Consider the following 13,551-nt stretch of genomic DNA (forward strand, 5'->3'; position numbering starts at 1 on the left):
AAACACTTGTACTGGGCAGAGTGGAGGAGGATTCTGGAGTGGTGAGAGTGAACTGAAAGAGCACGCCTTCTTTATAAAAGGAGGCAGAACGATGAGGTGAAAGCTAAAACACTGCAGGGGAGAAACACACCGCAGCCAATTCGATTTAGGGAAAAGCTCATATTTTTGGATATAGTTTTAGTTTTACTTTTTAAAAAATAAATGTTTTTCTTTATCTCTCATTGGACCGATATTATAGTTTGGTAAAATTTGTGCTTGATTTGTTGGATACATGACATACAGTGTATATATGAGACCATGCACACACACATGCGCACACACACACACACACTCAGAAACACGTACACACACTCATAGATACACTGTATGACACTGGTATATGATTTCATCTTTATTTCCAATTGAACACTATGGGGCATGTCTCATTTAGCAGTAAATAGCCCTGACAATAGAAACAGCAATGCAGTGTCTCTCCTGTCGTCATCAAGACTAAAGGAGTGTGTTACGCTGATCGAATGATAGAAAACTATTAAAAGGCGTCAAATGGAACAGGATAATTAATATTCAACAAATCCTAGCATACTATAATTCATACAACAGTGTTATCTGTCGACTTGCATGAGGTACTGACATTGTATGTACAAACACCACATCATCACCAGAGCGGTCACAAAAGGTGAAGAGGGTTTTTCATTATGCAACAAACAGACACACGACAACAACAGCCACAATATTAACATTGTTATCTGAGGTAGAACATTAAATTCAGCATTTGGAAGTGCTTCATGTTGGACACTCATTTTGCTTCAACGAGCAGGAGAAGAGAGACATCTGAGGTAGTACGGCACCTGGTCTTGTAACTTTTTCATAGTTGAACCGAACCGTTCCTCTGTATTTTAAAATAACCGTAAGCACAGGGGAAGCTACAGTCCCCCCCCAGCTCCCCACAAACACATTCATTCCGGCTGAGGTAGGTTTTTGTTGAAGCGTAAGGTTCACACAGCCAAGTCTATTTCCTGTATGAAGGCCGAGAACTCATAGAAAATGCTGATATTTTGCTGAAGAAATGAAGTCCTGAGAGAAGAGAGTTATTTGAATCCCTGGTAAAAGCTGAGGTCTGCTGTAGCACAGAGGTGTCATCATTGGTAGGTGAGAGCAGGCAGCAGGAGTCTTTGACATCCGCATAAGAAGACCAATAACTTATGACATAAAGTTGATAAAGATATATATATACTGTATATATATTTCATAAACTTAAACAAATTAAATCATTGTATAAACAAGGACATTCTGAGGCGTCTGTTCTGTGCGCTGCCCGACACCAGAAAACCAAAATGGTCAAATAAAAATAAACAGGTCTGCTGCAATGCCCTTTCATTACACAGTACTTGATCCTCTTTAACTTACCATGAAAAAATCTTTGCACAGACACAAAAAAAACAAAAAAAAAATCTTGAAAAGGAAACATGTGTCAACCTGAGTGAGAGTCTAAGGGTGGCGCTGGTGAGCACCGTGTGAGTTGGCCTTCATACGCGGTCAGCCTTGGTCCTGGCGCTGTGCTGGGGGGGCTGCGGGGGGCTGGTGGAACAGCGTCTCCGCCTCTCGCTCCACCGAGAACTCGTCCAGGAGGATGGTGGAGAGCTGGGTGTCGTTCAGGGCGGAGGAGGCTGTGTGGTTCAACTGCACGACACGGGACAAAAGTCTGAGGTGAAGTTCGAGATTTTGATTCGAGATTTTAGTTATTTACAAAGACAAAAGAAAAATGCTGTTTCTATTCTTGGATATGTGCAGCTGAACACTTCCTTAGCAACTAAAAGCCGCAGATGAAGTACACTTGACCAGTTAATGGCAGGTTTTTATCACATCTATTTAAAAAAAGCCATCTTAGACTCACTAATGCATGCATTTCTCATAAATATGAACTGAAACTTGGATGGAATTAAGTCTGCGCGCTCTAAGAACCTGCACTTCTTGGGATTTTTTCAAGGTCTGTACTTGAAGAGTTTCTAGTGCAAAAATGGGGTCATGCTAACGAGACACTTAACAACCAAGAGGCAGGTTTGCTAACCACTCTGCCACCCTGCACCTCAAGAGAAAAACACTGGCTGCAAAGCGAGACATGACAAAAGACTTAATAAACAAAACAATTCCGTCTATAGAACCTACCATATGTGTATCTTGCCCGTTCGTTTGGTTGAAAAGTCTCTCTAACTCGTTGCTGTCGACTGGCTTCTTCCCCGCCGCGCTGCCGTTGACCTCCACTTCCCTTCTGGTGGCGCCGTTCAGCCCCACGGCCCCCTGGGAAGAGGACGAGGACTCGATGGCCGCGCCGTGTCCAGCCTGGGGGGTAGCCTGCACGGTCTTGCACATCATTAACCTGCCAGAGCGCGGACAAACACACAACACCACAATAGTAGACGGGTTTTGTTTTTTTTTTCCGTTTTTCGCTGTTTTTATTCCATATGTTTTATTCCTCACCTGCCGCGGTAGCTGAACACCAGGAAGAGCACGCAGAAAATGATGCAGGTGACTCCAATATGGATGCCAATTATGATCCCCGTGGTGGATGTTTTGCCGTGTTCGTCCTTTACGCAGTCGCACGGGTCGTCCAGAACTAGCAGGACAAAACAGTTTGGTCAGACTCACAGTTGGAGGGAGACGGGGGAAGTTGGCGTGGGAATTACACAGACAATGCGCCGCGCTGGCATTTGATTGGCAGCCCACTATAGACCAAGACAGACGCCCCTCTTACAACGGGATAACTCTATTATTTAACAACGGCAGGTATGTGTGGGGTTGAGACGTGTCACTGCTCACATGAAGGTCTAATACATTTATTATAGCGGCTTGGCACATGGATGGTGCTTTAGTTTTTAGGTTTTTGCTTCGGATAATTAGTTCGAAATAAGTTTTTGCTTTTAAAAAACATGGATGATGGACTTTAAACACAGCATTTACCCCTTAACTATAGTTTTGTTTATTTGAGACCTGTTATTTAGCAGCTGGTTTGCCATAATCCTGACTTCGGTTAGTTTGTTGGATTAGCTGTACGCAACCAAATAAAAATAAAGCTACTGTAAATGCACATGTTTCTAGTCTGCCTGGATTCTAAGGTTGTCAAAAAAAATCTATATTCAGATACTAACTGATACTAAAACTGATATTCAAACTACTAAGCATCGATTCTGGACAAAAAACAAAGACAAACCACATAAATAGGCCAAAAATGAACCTTTTCTGAATAGTTTTAGAATAATCTTGTCAGTCTAAGAAGAAAACCACCTGGGGATATTAAAAAACTATATTTATATCTGATGAAAATGACATTCTATTGTCTAAAAAAGAGTTAGTATTGAGCCTTTTCTTTGGTATCAAAATTAATTAAGTTACACATCCACTGAAGAAAGGCTTGATCTCCAAAATTTACAATGGACTTGGAGTTGGATTTGGACTTGGAAAATACGCCTGGACATTGGACCATCTAAAAGACGCTTGACAACGGGACATTGGAGTGAATATAACTGACATTCAATGGACTAAACCCCAAGACAATGTCCACTCTTCTTCAATTTACGCCCGTCATGGTCTAAAGCAATTTAAAATTTGGGCGGGACCAGGTCTCACCTTTATCCCCCTACTAGACAAAAACATTTCATACTCTGTCAAATGTTTGTCATTTACAGTTTGATCCTGAACTCGCTCTGTTTGTGTCCTCAGATACTGCAAATCTCCGGAATGAACAAAAATCCTTCATGAAATTTGTAACATTATTGGCGAGACTTATCTTATTGAATTAGAAACAAAAAAAACAACTCCAATTTACATGAATCTATTGTATGACATAATGAAACATGTCCAACTAGAAAAAAATACATTTGAACTAAAAGGAATGTGGAGTTTTCACTTGACGGATATGTTTCTGGAGTATTTTGACAAACAGGTAAATATGCAAATGTAGAGTTACCTGAACCCCGCCCCCTCCCGCTTTTATTTTATTTTATTAATTTATTATTATTATTCTTTTTATTATATATCTATTGTCTTCTTTATGTAATTACTTAATTTATTTTTTTATTATTAATATTATTATGGTTATTATTATATTATTTTTGTATTTATTTAATTATTTATTTATTTATTTATTTTATTTTTTTTACTGTACCTATAAAAAAAAAAAAAAGTATTAAGTTAATTGAGTTCGCTTCAAAACAACACACACATACACACACACATCTATTACATTCGTCCTTTGTATCTTAACAAAAAAACGCTCTGATTCCAGGTGCTGGGGGGGGGGTCATAATTTGTGCTTTCCGACCCTCAGTTCAAGGATGATGCCGTGCCAGCGCAACACAACGGACCACATTTAAGACAAATGTATTCTCAAACAGTGCCTCCTTTGTAAATTCACGTTAGATTTCTTTATTGCGGTCCTCACCCTTTCTGCATAAATAGGAAGCACGCACACACAGAGCAGATAATAGGGGGCCAAATTACCTCAAATCTCCCATAAAGGGGCTTAAAGGGGGTTAGTGTGCGGTTGTGTTTTGTGCAAAGGGAGTACCAGATTTCTCCAAGGCTTCCCGGAGCGAAACAAATCGAACAGTGGCGTTCCCATCCCCGTGTTGGTTGTACGCGAGCAGTTTTATCTCGTAGACGAGGGAGGAATCTGGATGAAAGCAAAGCAAGATTATCAGATGCAAGCGTTTTATAGCAGAAAGATCAGAGCGCTCGATGTTGGGGAGCTTTGATGTGAAATTACCCTGAACATTAAACAAAACAAGCGCAGTTGGATGTAACAAAAGAGGATATTGTACAGTTGTTGGAGACTCACCGAGCTGGCCGATGCTGTACTGGGTGACGTTACGCGGGAAGCTTATGGGCCCGGTGAAGGCGGGAGAATGGGCGCGTCTGTAGAAGAGTTTGTAGCCCTGGTGTTGGCCCATTTTGAAGGAGGGGTCCCAGGAGGCTTGGACCACGCTGCTGTTCAGGACCTTGGTGTAAAGGGACGGGGGCGCGGGCACTAAAAAGTACAGGACACAGGTACAGAGGCGGGATAAGCTCATTCAGGATCGAGATGTGAACGACAAAAACACATCGTCAAAGTGCAAATGTTTACTGAATTATCCTTTACGTCAGTTTTATGGCTCTGCACGTCACAATATTACAATAAACCAGCAGTTTATTGGCAGCTTAAATACAAAAAGATGAACTATTTTGATGTCTGCGTCTTCACTCTTACAACGATTTGTCCAGTCGACGGATTTAAACGTCTTTAAATGTCTTTTGCTCTGATATGATTTGGTTTATTCGCCCATAGTTCTGTCCGTTCTCTGATTATACTGTAATTTGACTCTTTTCTTCACCTTAACAATTCATTTCTAGAGGTTTTCAAACTGATTAAGGTCATGATAGTGATTCATAATTTAACTGATTAATCATGAACATCATAAACAGGACGCAGCGCTGAAAATATGTGAATTTCTGCATAAAAATATTGAAAAAAATAATTTAATTCAACACTTAAGCAACTAAAATGTATACATAGTTCAAAAATGATGACAGATAAAATGCGATGCGATGCTAACTTCTTTTGGAAACACTTTTTTTAAGACATAGAATATAAAAAAATGATAAATGTGCTTAAAAATGTGATTTTAAAGCTCATATATTACACAAAACTGACTCTCGTGAGGTTAAAACCGTGTTATAATGTTGTTAGCGCATCAAAAACAGACCTGGAGTTGTGTTTTGTTTCATTCACACAGTTTATTATCAGTCTGTTTACATTTCCAACGCTCAAAATGCTCCATTCCACCTTGTGATGTCATGAAGCAGCAGTTTTCAAGTTAACAATCTACCTTCTACCTTTTATTCAGCAGAGATGGGAAATTCCAGAGCGGAAATGATCCAAATGACTCTAGAAATGAAGGTGTGCGGAGTTGCATTACCACACGATGACATCACAAGGTGGACCAGAGCGTTTTCAGTTTAATAGAAGAACTCCAGGTTTGTTTGTGTGTGAACGAAACAAAAAAAAAAACACAACTCCAGGTCTGTTTTTGACGAGGAACAATCTCACAACACACATCAGAAAACACGGTAACACGAGCTCTTTAAGCGGAACAGGCGAACGTAAAATCATCTCGTATGAAAAATCAGCGAGTGCATGAATAACTTCAGACGTGCCGGAATGAGCCGAGCCAACCTGATAAAACAACACGACTACGACACGCTAAGAGCAAACATGGGAGCTATTATCTCTCCCTCAAGCGCGAATTACGACTCACTTCGACTCAATGTTGCATATAAACCGCAACAAACTGCTTTACGCAACGGCAGCGGTCGCGTGTAAATATAAACGGCGGTAGTGAGGGGGAAATAGACTGTGCAAATAGATGTGCTCGGATCTCCTCACCCTCCCCGTGCGTGCTCTGGGTGACGCTGTCTGATGGTTTGCTGGCCCCATGGGAGGTGTAGGCCTTGACGTAGAAGCTGTAGCTGGTGGAGGGCTCCAGATCCCTGATGATCTGCTGAAGCGTCACCTTGCTGACCGCCTCTTCGTACTCCATCTCGGCCGGGTCTGACGGAGAGATGATGGAGGAGGAGAGATGGGATGGAGTTAGAAGGAGGGCAAGGTATGAAATAAAAATGGAAAACAGGTTGTAGGAGAAGGGTACCGCCGCTAGCCACGAGACGCGGCGTGAAGGGTAAAGCCGATATATACGATCGGTTTCTGTCATTATTTTATGGTTATAGCCTATTCCACCGGTTTTATCGAAGCATCTCTCTTAGGTAATAGCTAATCCAGTTTGGCCCTGGGAGCAGATCTGTGACTGTGGAGGAAGAGGAAGGTGGTAAAAATGGGAGTAACACTGAATGCATTAGAGCATTTTATTGCTCTTAATCCAAAGACCCCCAACCATAACTACTATCTTTCTCCAGCTCTTAAGGCGTCGGGCCATGGCATCTCGGAAAGGTAATTACAGCAGATCCTATTGGTCGCCCCCTCGGGTCCTTAATTAGCCATCTGACAGAAGTACAGAGGAGAAAAGCATCTGGCACATAGGGAACTGTGCTGTCACGTCTCACCATGAGCACCGGAGCAAACATCCTGAAAACAACAGGCGACGCTCTATGGAGGAAGAGTTCAACACAAATGCTTTTGGTTACACTATTATCCTGCACTACTCTTAGTCTTTTACATTCACAATAACACAGCACTGTTAGTATTTAGTTTCTTGTCTGCGCAATAGTTTTGTTGATCTGATTTCTGCGTTTATATAACAAAAAAGAACAGTTGATGGATGAGAAATGGATAAGAAAAGCTCATTATAGGACACAAAACTTACGCAGAGTGATCAAAAGTGTCCCATGGCTGTGTTCTTTTCATAATTTCAACGTTAACGATGAACTATTTTTGTTTTTACGCATTTAAAAGTGTGTTCCGCCATGTAAATATTGTCCAAATACATGTGTAATTTAGCTGCTGTGTCGAGACGGGGCAGTTTTCATGAATCATTTTGTGTTTAGACTTCATTTAGATGCTGTTATTTCATTAATTAGGCCTACAGTTGTCCCTGGTTATGTCGTAGTTCACCTTTTGTGGTCTCGCTGTTTTGTTTTTGTGCAATTTTACATGCTTTTTTAAATAGCATATGAACGTGCATTGTGTCGTGCGTCCTGATTGGCTGTTGGACTGTAGACCATTGTGTCGTGCGTCCTGATTGGCTGTTGGACTGTAGACCATTGTGTCGTGCGTCCTGATTGGCTGTTGGACTGTAGACCATTGTCCATCAGTCTTCTCCGTGCCGTGTCTCCTGTCCAGTACAGAATGTGTTCAGACAAATTTACATAAACGTTGGATCTCAGTGTGACTCTGAAGTGCTGTACGTTTGCGATTTGTTTTCTCCCCGACAAAACCCACAATGTCGATGAAACGTTCTGCACCGACAAAGACGCCTACGAAGGTTTGAACTTTGAGAGAGTTTAAACGAGAGAGAAATGTGAGAAAATGTTAACGCCTGTGTGAGAAAAGTGTATAAAGTGTGTGGTGAGGGGTTTTACAGCCTTAAATCATAAATTAAACACGACTACTTCGTGGATTTCACTTGTTGCGGGTTATTTTTAGAACGTGACCCCCGCGATAAACGAGGGATCACTGTATATAACTCTGCTACTTAAATCAACCATCTGTCTCTTTATATGGGGACATAGAGACAGAAGAACTTTACATCACTAAACACAACAAGATCCCGTCAAAACGTGCACAAGGATTTTATCAAGTTGGATTTATTCAAGTTTTAACTCCAAAAAATGAGGTGAAATTTGAGTTTTATGGCAAATTTTTAGGCAATTTTTTTAATCAAATACTAAATAAAATATCCAAAATCCACTCTGCATATTTTTAGCGTCTGATATGTCGACAAAAAGAAGCAAAAAATTCAAACCAGGCTCTTCGTGTTTCTCAAATTCAATTAAAACGACCAAAATGTCTCAAATATGTTCAGTTTTGGTCATTTTTACACATAAAACAACTTATTTTTATATGAAAACGTTACATGATGAAAAACCTGCGAACTTTGAGAGAGTTTAAACGAGAGAGAAATGTGAGAAAATGTTAACGCCTGTGTGAGAAAAGTGTATAAAGTGTGTGGTGAGGGGTTTTACAGACAAAAACATGGAGAATAATTGTAAAAAATAAAGCTGATACTTCACGGATTTCACCTGTTGCGGGTTATTTTTAGAACGTGACCCCTGTGATAAACCGGGGAACAATGTACTTACGTTTATTGTACACATGATGTTTTATTGAAAGACGTACGGCGAATTAAACACGTGTCTGTTGTGACTATTGCAGCGCTCTAAGCAAGATTACAGAGACGGCACAAATCAAAGCCGACGCACACGTGTTACGCCTGTCCATATGTCGTTACAAAACACGTCAATCAGAGAAACCGTGTGCGCTTTTACCTGTCGTTCTTCGGATGTGCAGCACGTATCCGATGATGTCCTGAGTGTTCTGCTGAGGCTCCTTCCACGACACCAGGATGGAGGAGGGGGACAGCGCTTCCGCCTGGACCTCGCTGGGCACGCCGGGGAGACCGTCCGCCCACAGGACCGTCAACCGCGCGCTGGCCTGAGTGGATCCCGCGCTGTTCTCGGCGATGCACTGGTATATGGCCTCGTCCTCCTCGCTGATACTATAAATGCTCAACGTGCTGTGGAGGAAAAAGTGAGAAGAAAAGGACAAAAAAAGGTTAGATCTTAAGACGAGGGAACATACCGTACAGCGCTCGTGTGTTACATGAACAGGGATCATAAAGAATTCAAAGCTCACAATATTATATAGAATTAAATATGGAAAAAACCCCGGGGAACAGAAGTGGTCTGATTGCAGCAAAGTTACACGCAGCTTCTATAACCCTTATACAAAACAGTCAAGGCTGTGTGAAATGTTACGTGATGAGAAAATAATAGGTTATACGCTTTCCATCACACGTTCAAGAAATACAAACTGATTGAATAATTGGAAAAAAAAAAGAAAAGAAAAGATCTACAGTGAGTGATGTTATATTCATAAAGCAGGAAGTTATAAAACAGAACAGTTGAAACTACTTCAGAGAATAACCTGTAATTTCATTTGATTGCAACATCGCTCAATCGTATGGACTTATAATCATAAAATGATCAAAAAACGACAAGTACAAACTGTCAGATCAAGCCTGGTTTGACTCGGTGTTTCTGCAAGTGTCAATCATCTGTTGACTGCTTATAAAACATATTAACTTTCAGGAAATAGACACAATTTCAGCCTCCCACGCAGAAATACCAGCGTTTCTCGCGTCTTCTTAAGAGAAACTGCTGCTCAACTCTTTGTCCCCACTTACCTAGCTTCTGCCTCGCCTCCCACATCGCTGTCTGCATCGGAACAACAAACAACAGACCGGGCAGTGGATATAAATAAATATATGTACGTCTAGATATATGTGTGTTTGTTGAGTAGGAGTTATTAAACTGGGATGTATGGCCCTCTTCCTCTCACAGTTTTCATCCTAAGGCGAAAGGAAAAATAAAACATTTAACATACTATGAAAATGAGGCCCCATGGTGCAGAACACTTTTTTCACGCCATTTTCCACGACAAGGCCATGTCTCCTGAATTTTAAGTGCACAAAATATGCAGCATAAACATAATGAATACCTTGGGAATTACGGCCATATCTTAGCGCGGCGAGCCAGTGCCTGAGACCTTGTGTTTCCAAATCTTATGCAAAGCGAAGGTGCATAGCCAATTGCTCCAGGAGTTAAGTGTATCCCGCAGCATTAGGCTAATCTGTCACAAGCCATTTTTACAAAACCCGTCAAAGGGATTGCCATTTTCTGTGACTGACAGCTCCAATCTGCACTGTATTAAATCAAAAATGTATTAAGAAACGTCCGAATCAGCTTACTGGAAAGAAACATGCAACGGTAGAAGGGAAAGCCCACCTTCTAGACCTGTGAAATTGGACATGAGAACACGGCAAATCAACACGGACAGCCAGAGTGACCCCGTAACGCGCGGCGACAGTGCGGTTTGTTACCACGAATTTGCACGGACAGGGAAGAGTCCTCACGGGGTCAGGTCGCAGCGCCGCCGCCGAGTGAATCATTCCATTTCCTTTTGCAAAATTGATGCGTTATATCTTAAAATTACCCCATCACTAATCTGGGTCAGCGTCCAGGCAAAGCGCGGAGGTTGGAGGAAGCCATTATTCGCCACATACAGTAGGCCAGGTGGATTCAATCTGGATAATTATCGGCTCCCCCCGTCTCCCCGGAGTCAACGTGAACTTTGACCTTTGAGGTGGCTGCGGCGTGGCCCCTTTAGCTCACTCACTCCACCGTGGATCTTCTGACAGCCTTTCAAGAGCGGAATGGATGGAGTGTTTCAGGCAGACAGGTAGCCGTTACGCACAGTCACCGCGCACAAAAGCACCCCTTGGGGATAGAGCGCCCCCCGATGCCCCTGGGCCTCATCACAGGAACAGGAAGAGCTACAGAGGAATTCCACAGTAGACTAGACATGTGTACACTACACACACACGTAGACACACACGGGGGGGGGGACATTATATGAGATTTCACAGCTGCTGTCAAGGCTCCAGGAGAGATACAGTGAAACTTTGGAGGACGGAGCAGACAGAGGGTCGTAATATGACGCTGGGGGACTGGTGATTCAAAAGTTCACACAAACTGGCACTGCGAGTTCAGATGAAAACACTTTAAAATGATATAAAACGGTTCAAATTCACCGTTTGTCTGAGTCTAATTGTGATGGGAACCGTCTAAAACCAGCAAACCCCAGTCGACGCTTCGTATCAAACCAAATCGCAACCGGAACTACTTTTTTGCAGAAAAGAAACAGTGGTAAAGTACGGCATAGTCAAAAACTTCGATAATCTGATACATATGTGCAGTAATTTAAGCATCGGTTGCATTAATAACCATAAATTACGTGTAATCACTGTGTGGGAGGTATCTCATTTTTATTATTTTTACCATTTTTGGCAAGATTACACTGCAAATATCTGTTCTTTGAGTGTTAATCAGTCATTTCTGCAGGTATTTAAATACATTTTTTCATAGATTACTTAATATTTAACATTTTCACAACCCTAAAACCACAATCATGATGTTATAAATTGATCTGCTCCATCTCCAGCTTTACGTTCTCATATATTTTGAGAAATTAAAGTGAAATTTAAGTGTGCGCATACATTCTGTCTTTGTCTTCCTGATCCGCTGAGGAAAACTCTGCTTGGATACATGTGTGTGTGCGTTCCTGGTTGATTGAAAAAGACTTTGATTTAACTTTTTTTTTTTTTTTTGAACGTCGTCCCCAAAGCCCAGATCGCAGTCGTGTGATAGTGCGTGTCCTTTCTCTGCTTTTTGTCAAAACTCTTAACAACACTTTCAAATGTATGCAGCCTTTTTACACATGTGATGCCTGTTTTTGTTTCACTGAGGTAAATCCTTAGAGATAAGGCATCCCCAGCAGTTTGGAGCATAAATTTCTTTTCAGAGATTAAAAAATGACAGAGGCGCACAAACCTCGGCACTGCGCCTTTTAAACCGACAGTATGTTCCTGGGAGATAGTGCGCTCTGCAGAGGAAACCTTACAGCGGGTATTATTTCGTTCACTCTACATAAATATTTAACAGCTGAGCGTGGCCACCAAAGATCTATACAATGAGCAAAGGGGAACAAAGGGAACGTGTGTGAAGAGGAAGAGAAATTGAAATTTTTGGGAAGGTTAAAGCAGCGAGCCAAACTGTCCAGCGCCAACACGACGTCGCACAATCACGGGGCAGATGTTCAAAACTTTTTATTCCTGATAACGTTTTGGGTAAAAGCCTTTGTCAGATGATTCCTTTCTCTTCTTTCTCTTCTTTCGGACTCGTGTTTACGTCATGGCGGACGGTCCGTGGTTGTTAAGCTCCTGTAGGTAAACGGCGAGCACAATGTAAGAAAAGACATGATTCATTTAAAGCTGCGATGTGCCAACACAGCAGGACTTTAGTCTGAACAACAGAACAAAGCTGTGATATTGAAAACAGGCTGAGATAAAACAAGGTGCAGTGTTTGACAAGGTGTTTTTGACAATTTAATGTACCTTTGCGTGCATAAATGTTTGAACATAATCCAAACAAATAGGGTGGCCAACAAAGATTTACACAACAAGCGAAGAGGAACAAAGAGGATGTTTGTGAAGCGGAAGAGAAATTTAAATTTGGTGGAGGTTGTTGCTTGTACGGGGGGGATTCTTTACTGGTCTTAAAAACAGCGGGCCAAGCTGTCCAGCCCTGACATGTTGACACCATCATTTAGTCATCAGTTCAAGGTCATTTGCCAGATTGATGGATAGAGCCCAGGGCCAGGGGAGTGGCTCAGAGAGAGGCCGCTAGTCTGTTGTTTACACGCTGTTGTCTTGTGGCAGAACGACCAGCCCCCTCTGCTGCCAACCTGAGCCAAGCCCGACTATCCGGGTGTGCAGATCGGGGAGAAAAAAAGAGAATCTGAGGGGACAAAGGAGGGGAACAGGAGGGAGAGAGAGGCAGGGCGAAGGGGGAGCTGTCTGCGGCCAGAGAAGAGGGACGGGCCCGGGGATATGACTGATTACAGCTGGGGTCGTAGGTCAAGGCCAATGCCCAGGCGAAGGGGGCAGGACGGGGGGATATGGGGCACCCACAGAGGGGTAGTGCTGAAAGAAAGAAAAGGAACAAAAAGAAGGCAGTTTGAAAGGATTTTGCATGTGTCTAGAAATGTCTAGTTTTGCGGCAGCTTCAGATGTCGCTCATTAATTATAAAACACCCCCGCGATGTTCCATACAAAAGTGACGCAGAGGGTTTTCTAACAATTCTTCAACACAACAATTAATTAATGTACAATACAAACCGGCACCACCAGATCATTCCAGTGCTGTTTGAGTCAAATCAGTGCAGGTTTTGTCATTATATACTCAAAAATCTACTTAATAATTTGGGATATTTGCAGTTTTGACCTC

The 13,551-nt window shown here is 42.1% G+C and overlaps 1 protein-coding gene across 1 annotated transcript in view; it reads right to left on the reverse strand.

Moving 5' to 3' along the window:
* Positions 1 to 1,474: 1,474 nt before the first annotated feature.
* Positions 1,475 to 13,551, reverse strand: part of igdcc3 (immunoglobulin superfamily, DCC subclass, member 3) — a 69,166-nt gene continuing 57,089 nt past the window's right edge. The window contains exons 8-14 of the mRNA XM_055230013.1: positions 8,974 to 9,221; positions 6,419 to 6,583; positions 4,835 to 5,023; positions 4,565 to 4,669; positions 2,479 to 2,614; positions 2,167 to 2,377; positions 1,475 to 1,680 (exon numbers count right to left, since the gene is read on the reverse strand). Coding sequence (XP_055085988.1) covers positions 1,537 to 1,680; positions 2,167 to 2,377; positions 2,479 to 2,614; positions 4,565 to 4,669; positions 4,835 to 5,023; positions 6,419 to 6,583; positions 8,974 to 9,221 — 1,198 coding nt within the window. The 3' untranslated portion in view covers positions 1,475 to 1,536. The remainder of the gene's footprint in view (positions 1,681 to 2,166; positions 2,378 to 2,478; positions 2,615 to 4,564; positions 4,670 to 4,834; positions 5,024 to 6,418; positions 6,584 to 8,973; positions 9,222 to 13,551) is intronic.

This window comes from Periophthalmus magnuspinnatus, chromosome 3 (genome assembly GCF_009829125.3).
Source record: "Periophthalmus magnuspinnatus isolate fPerMag1 chromosome 3, fPerMag1.2.pri, whole genome shotgun sequence".
NCBI classification, from domain to species: Eukaryota; Metazoa; Chordata; class Actinopteri; order Gobiiformes; family Gobiidae; genus Periophthalmus; species Periophthalmus magnuspinnatus.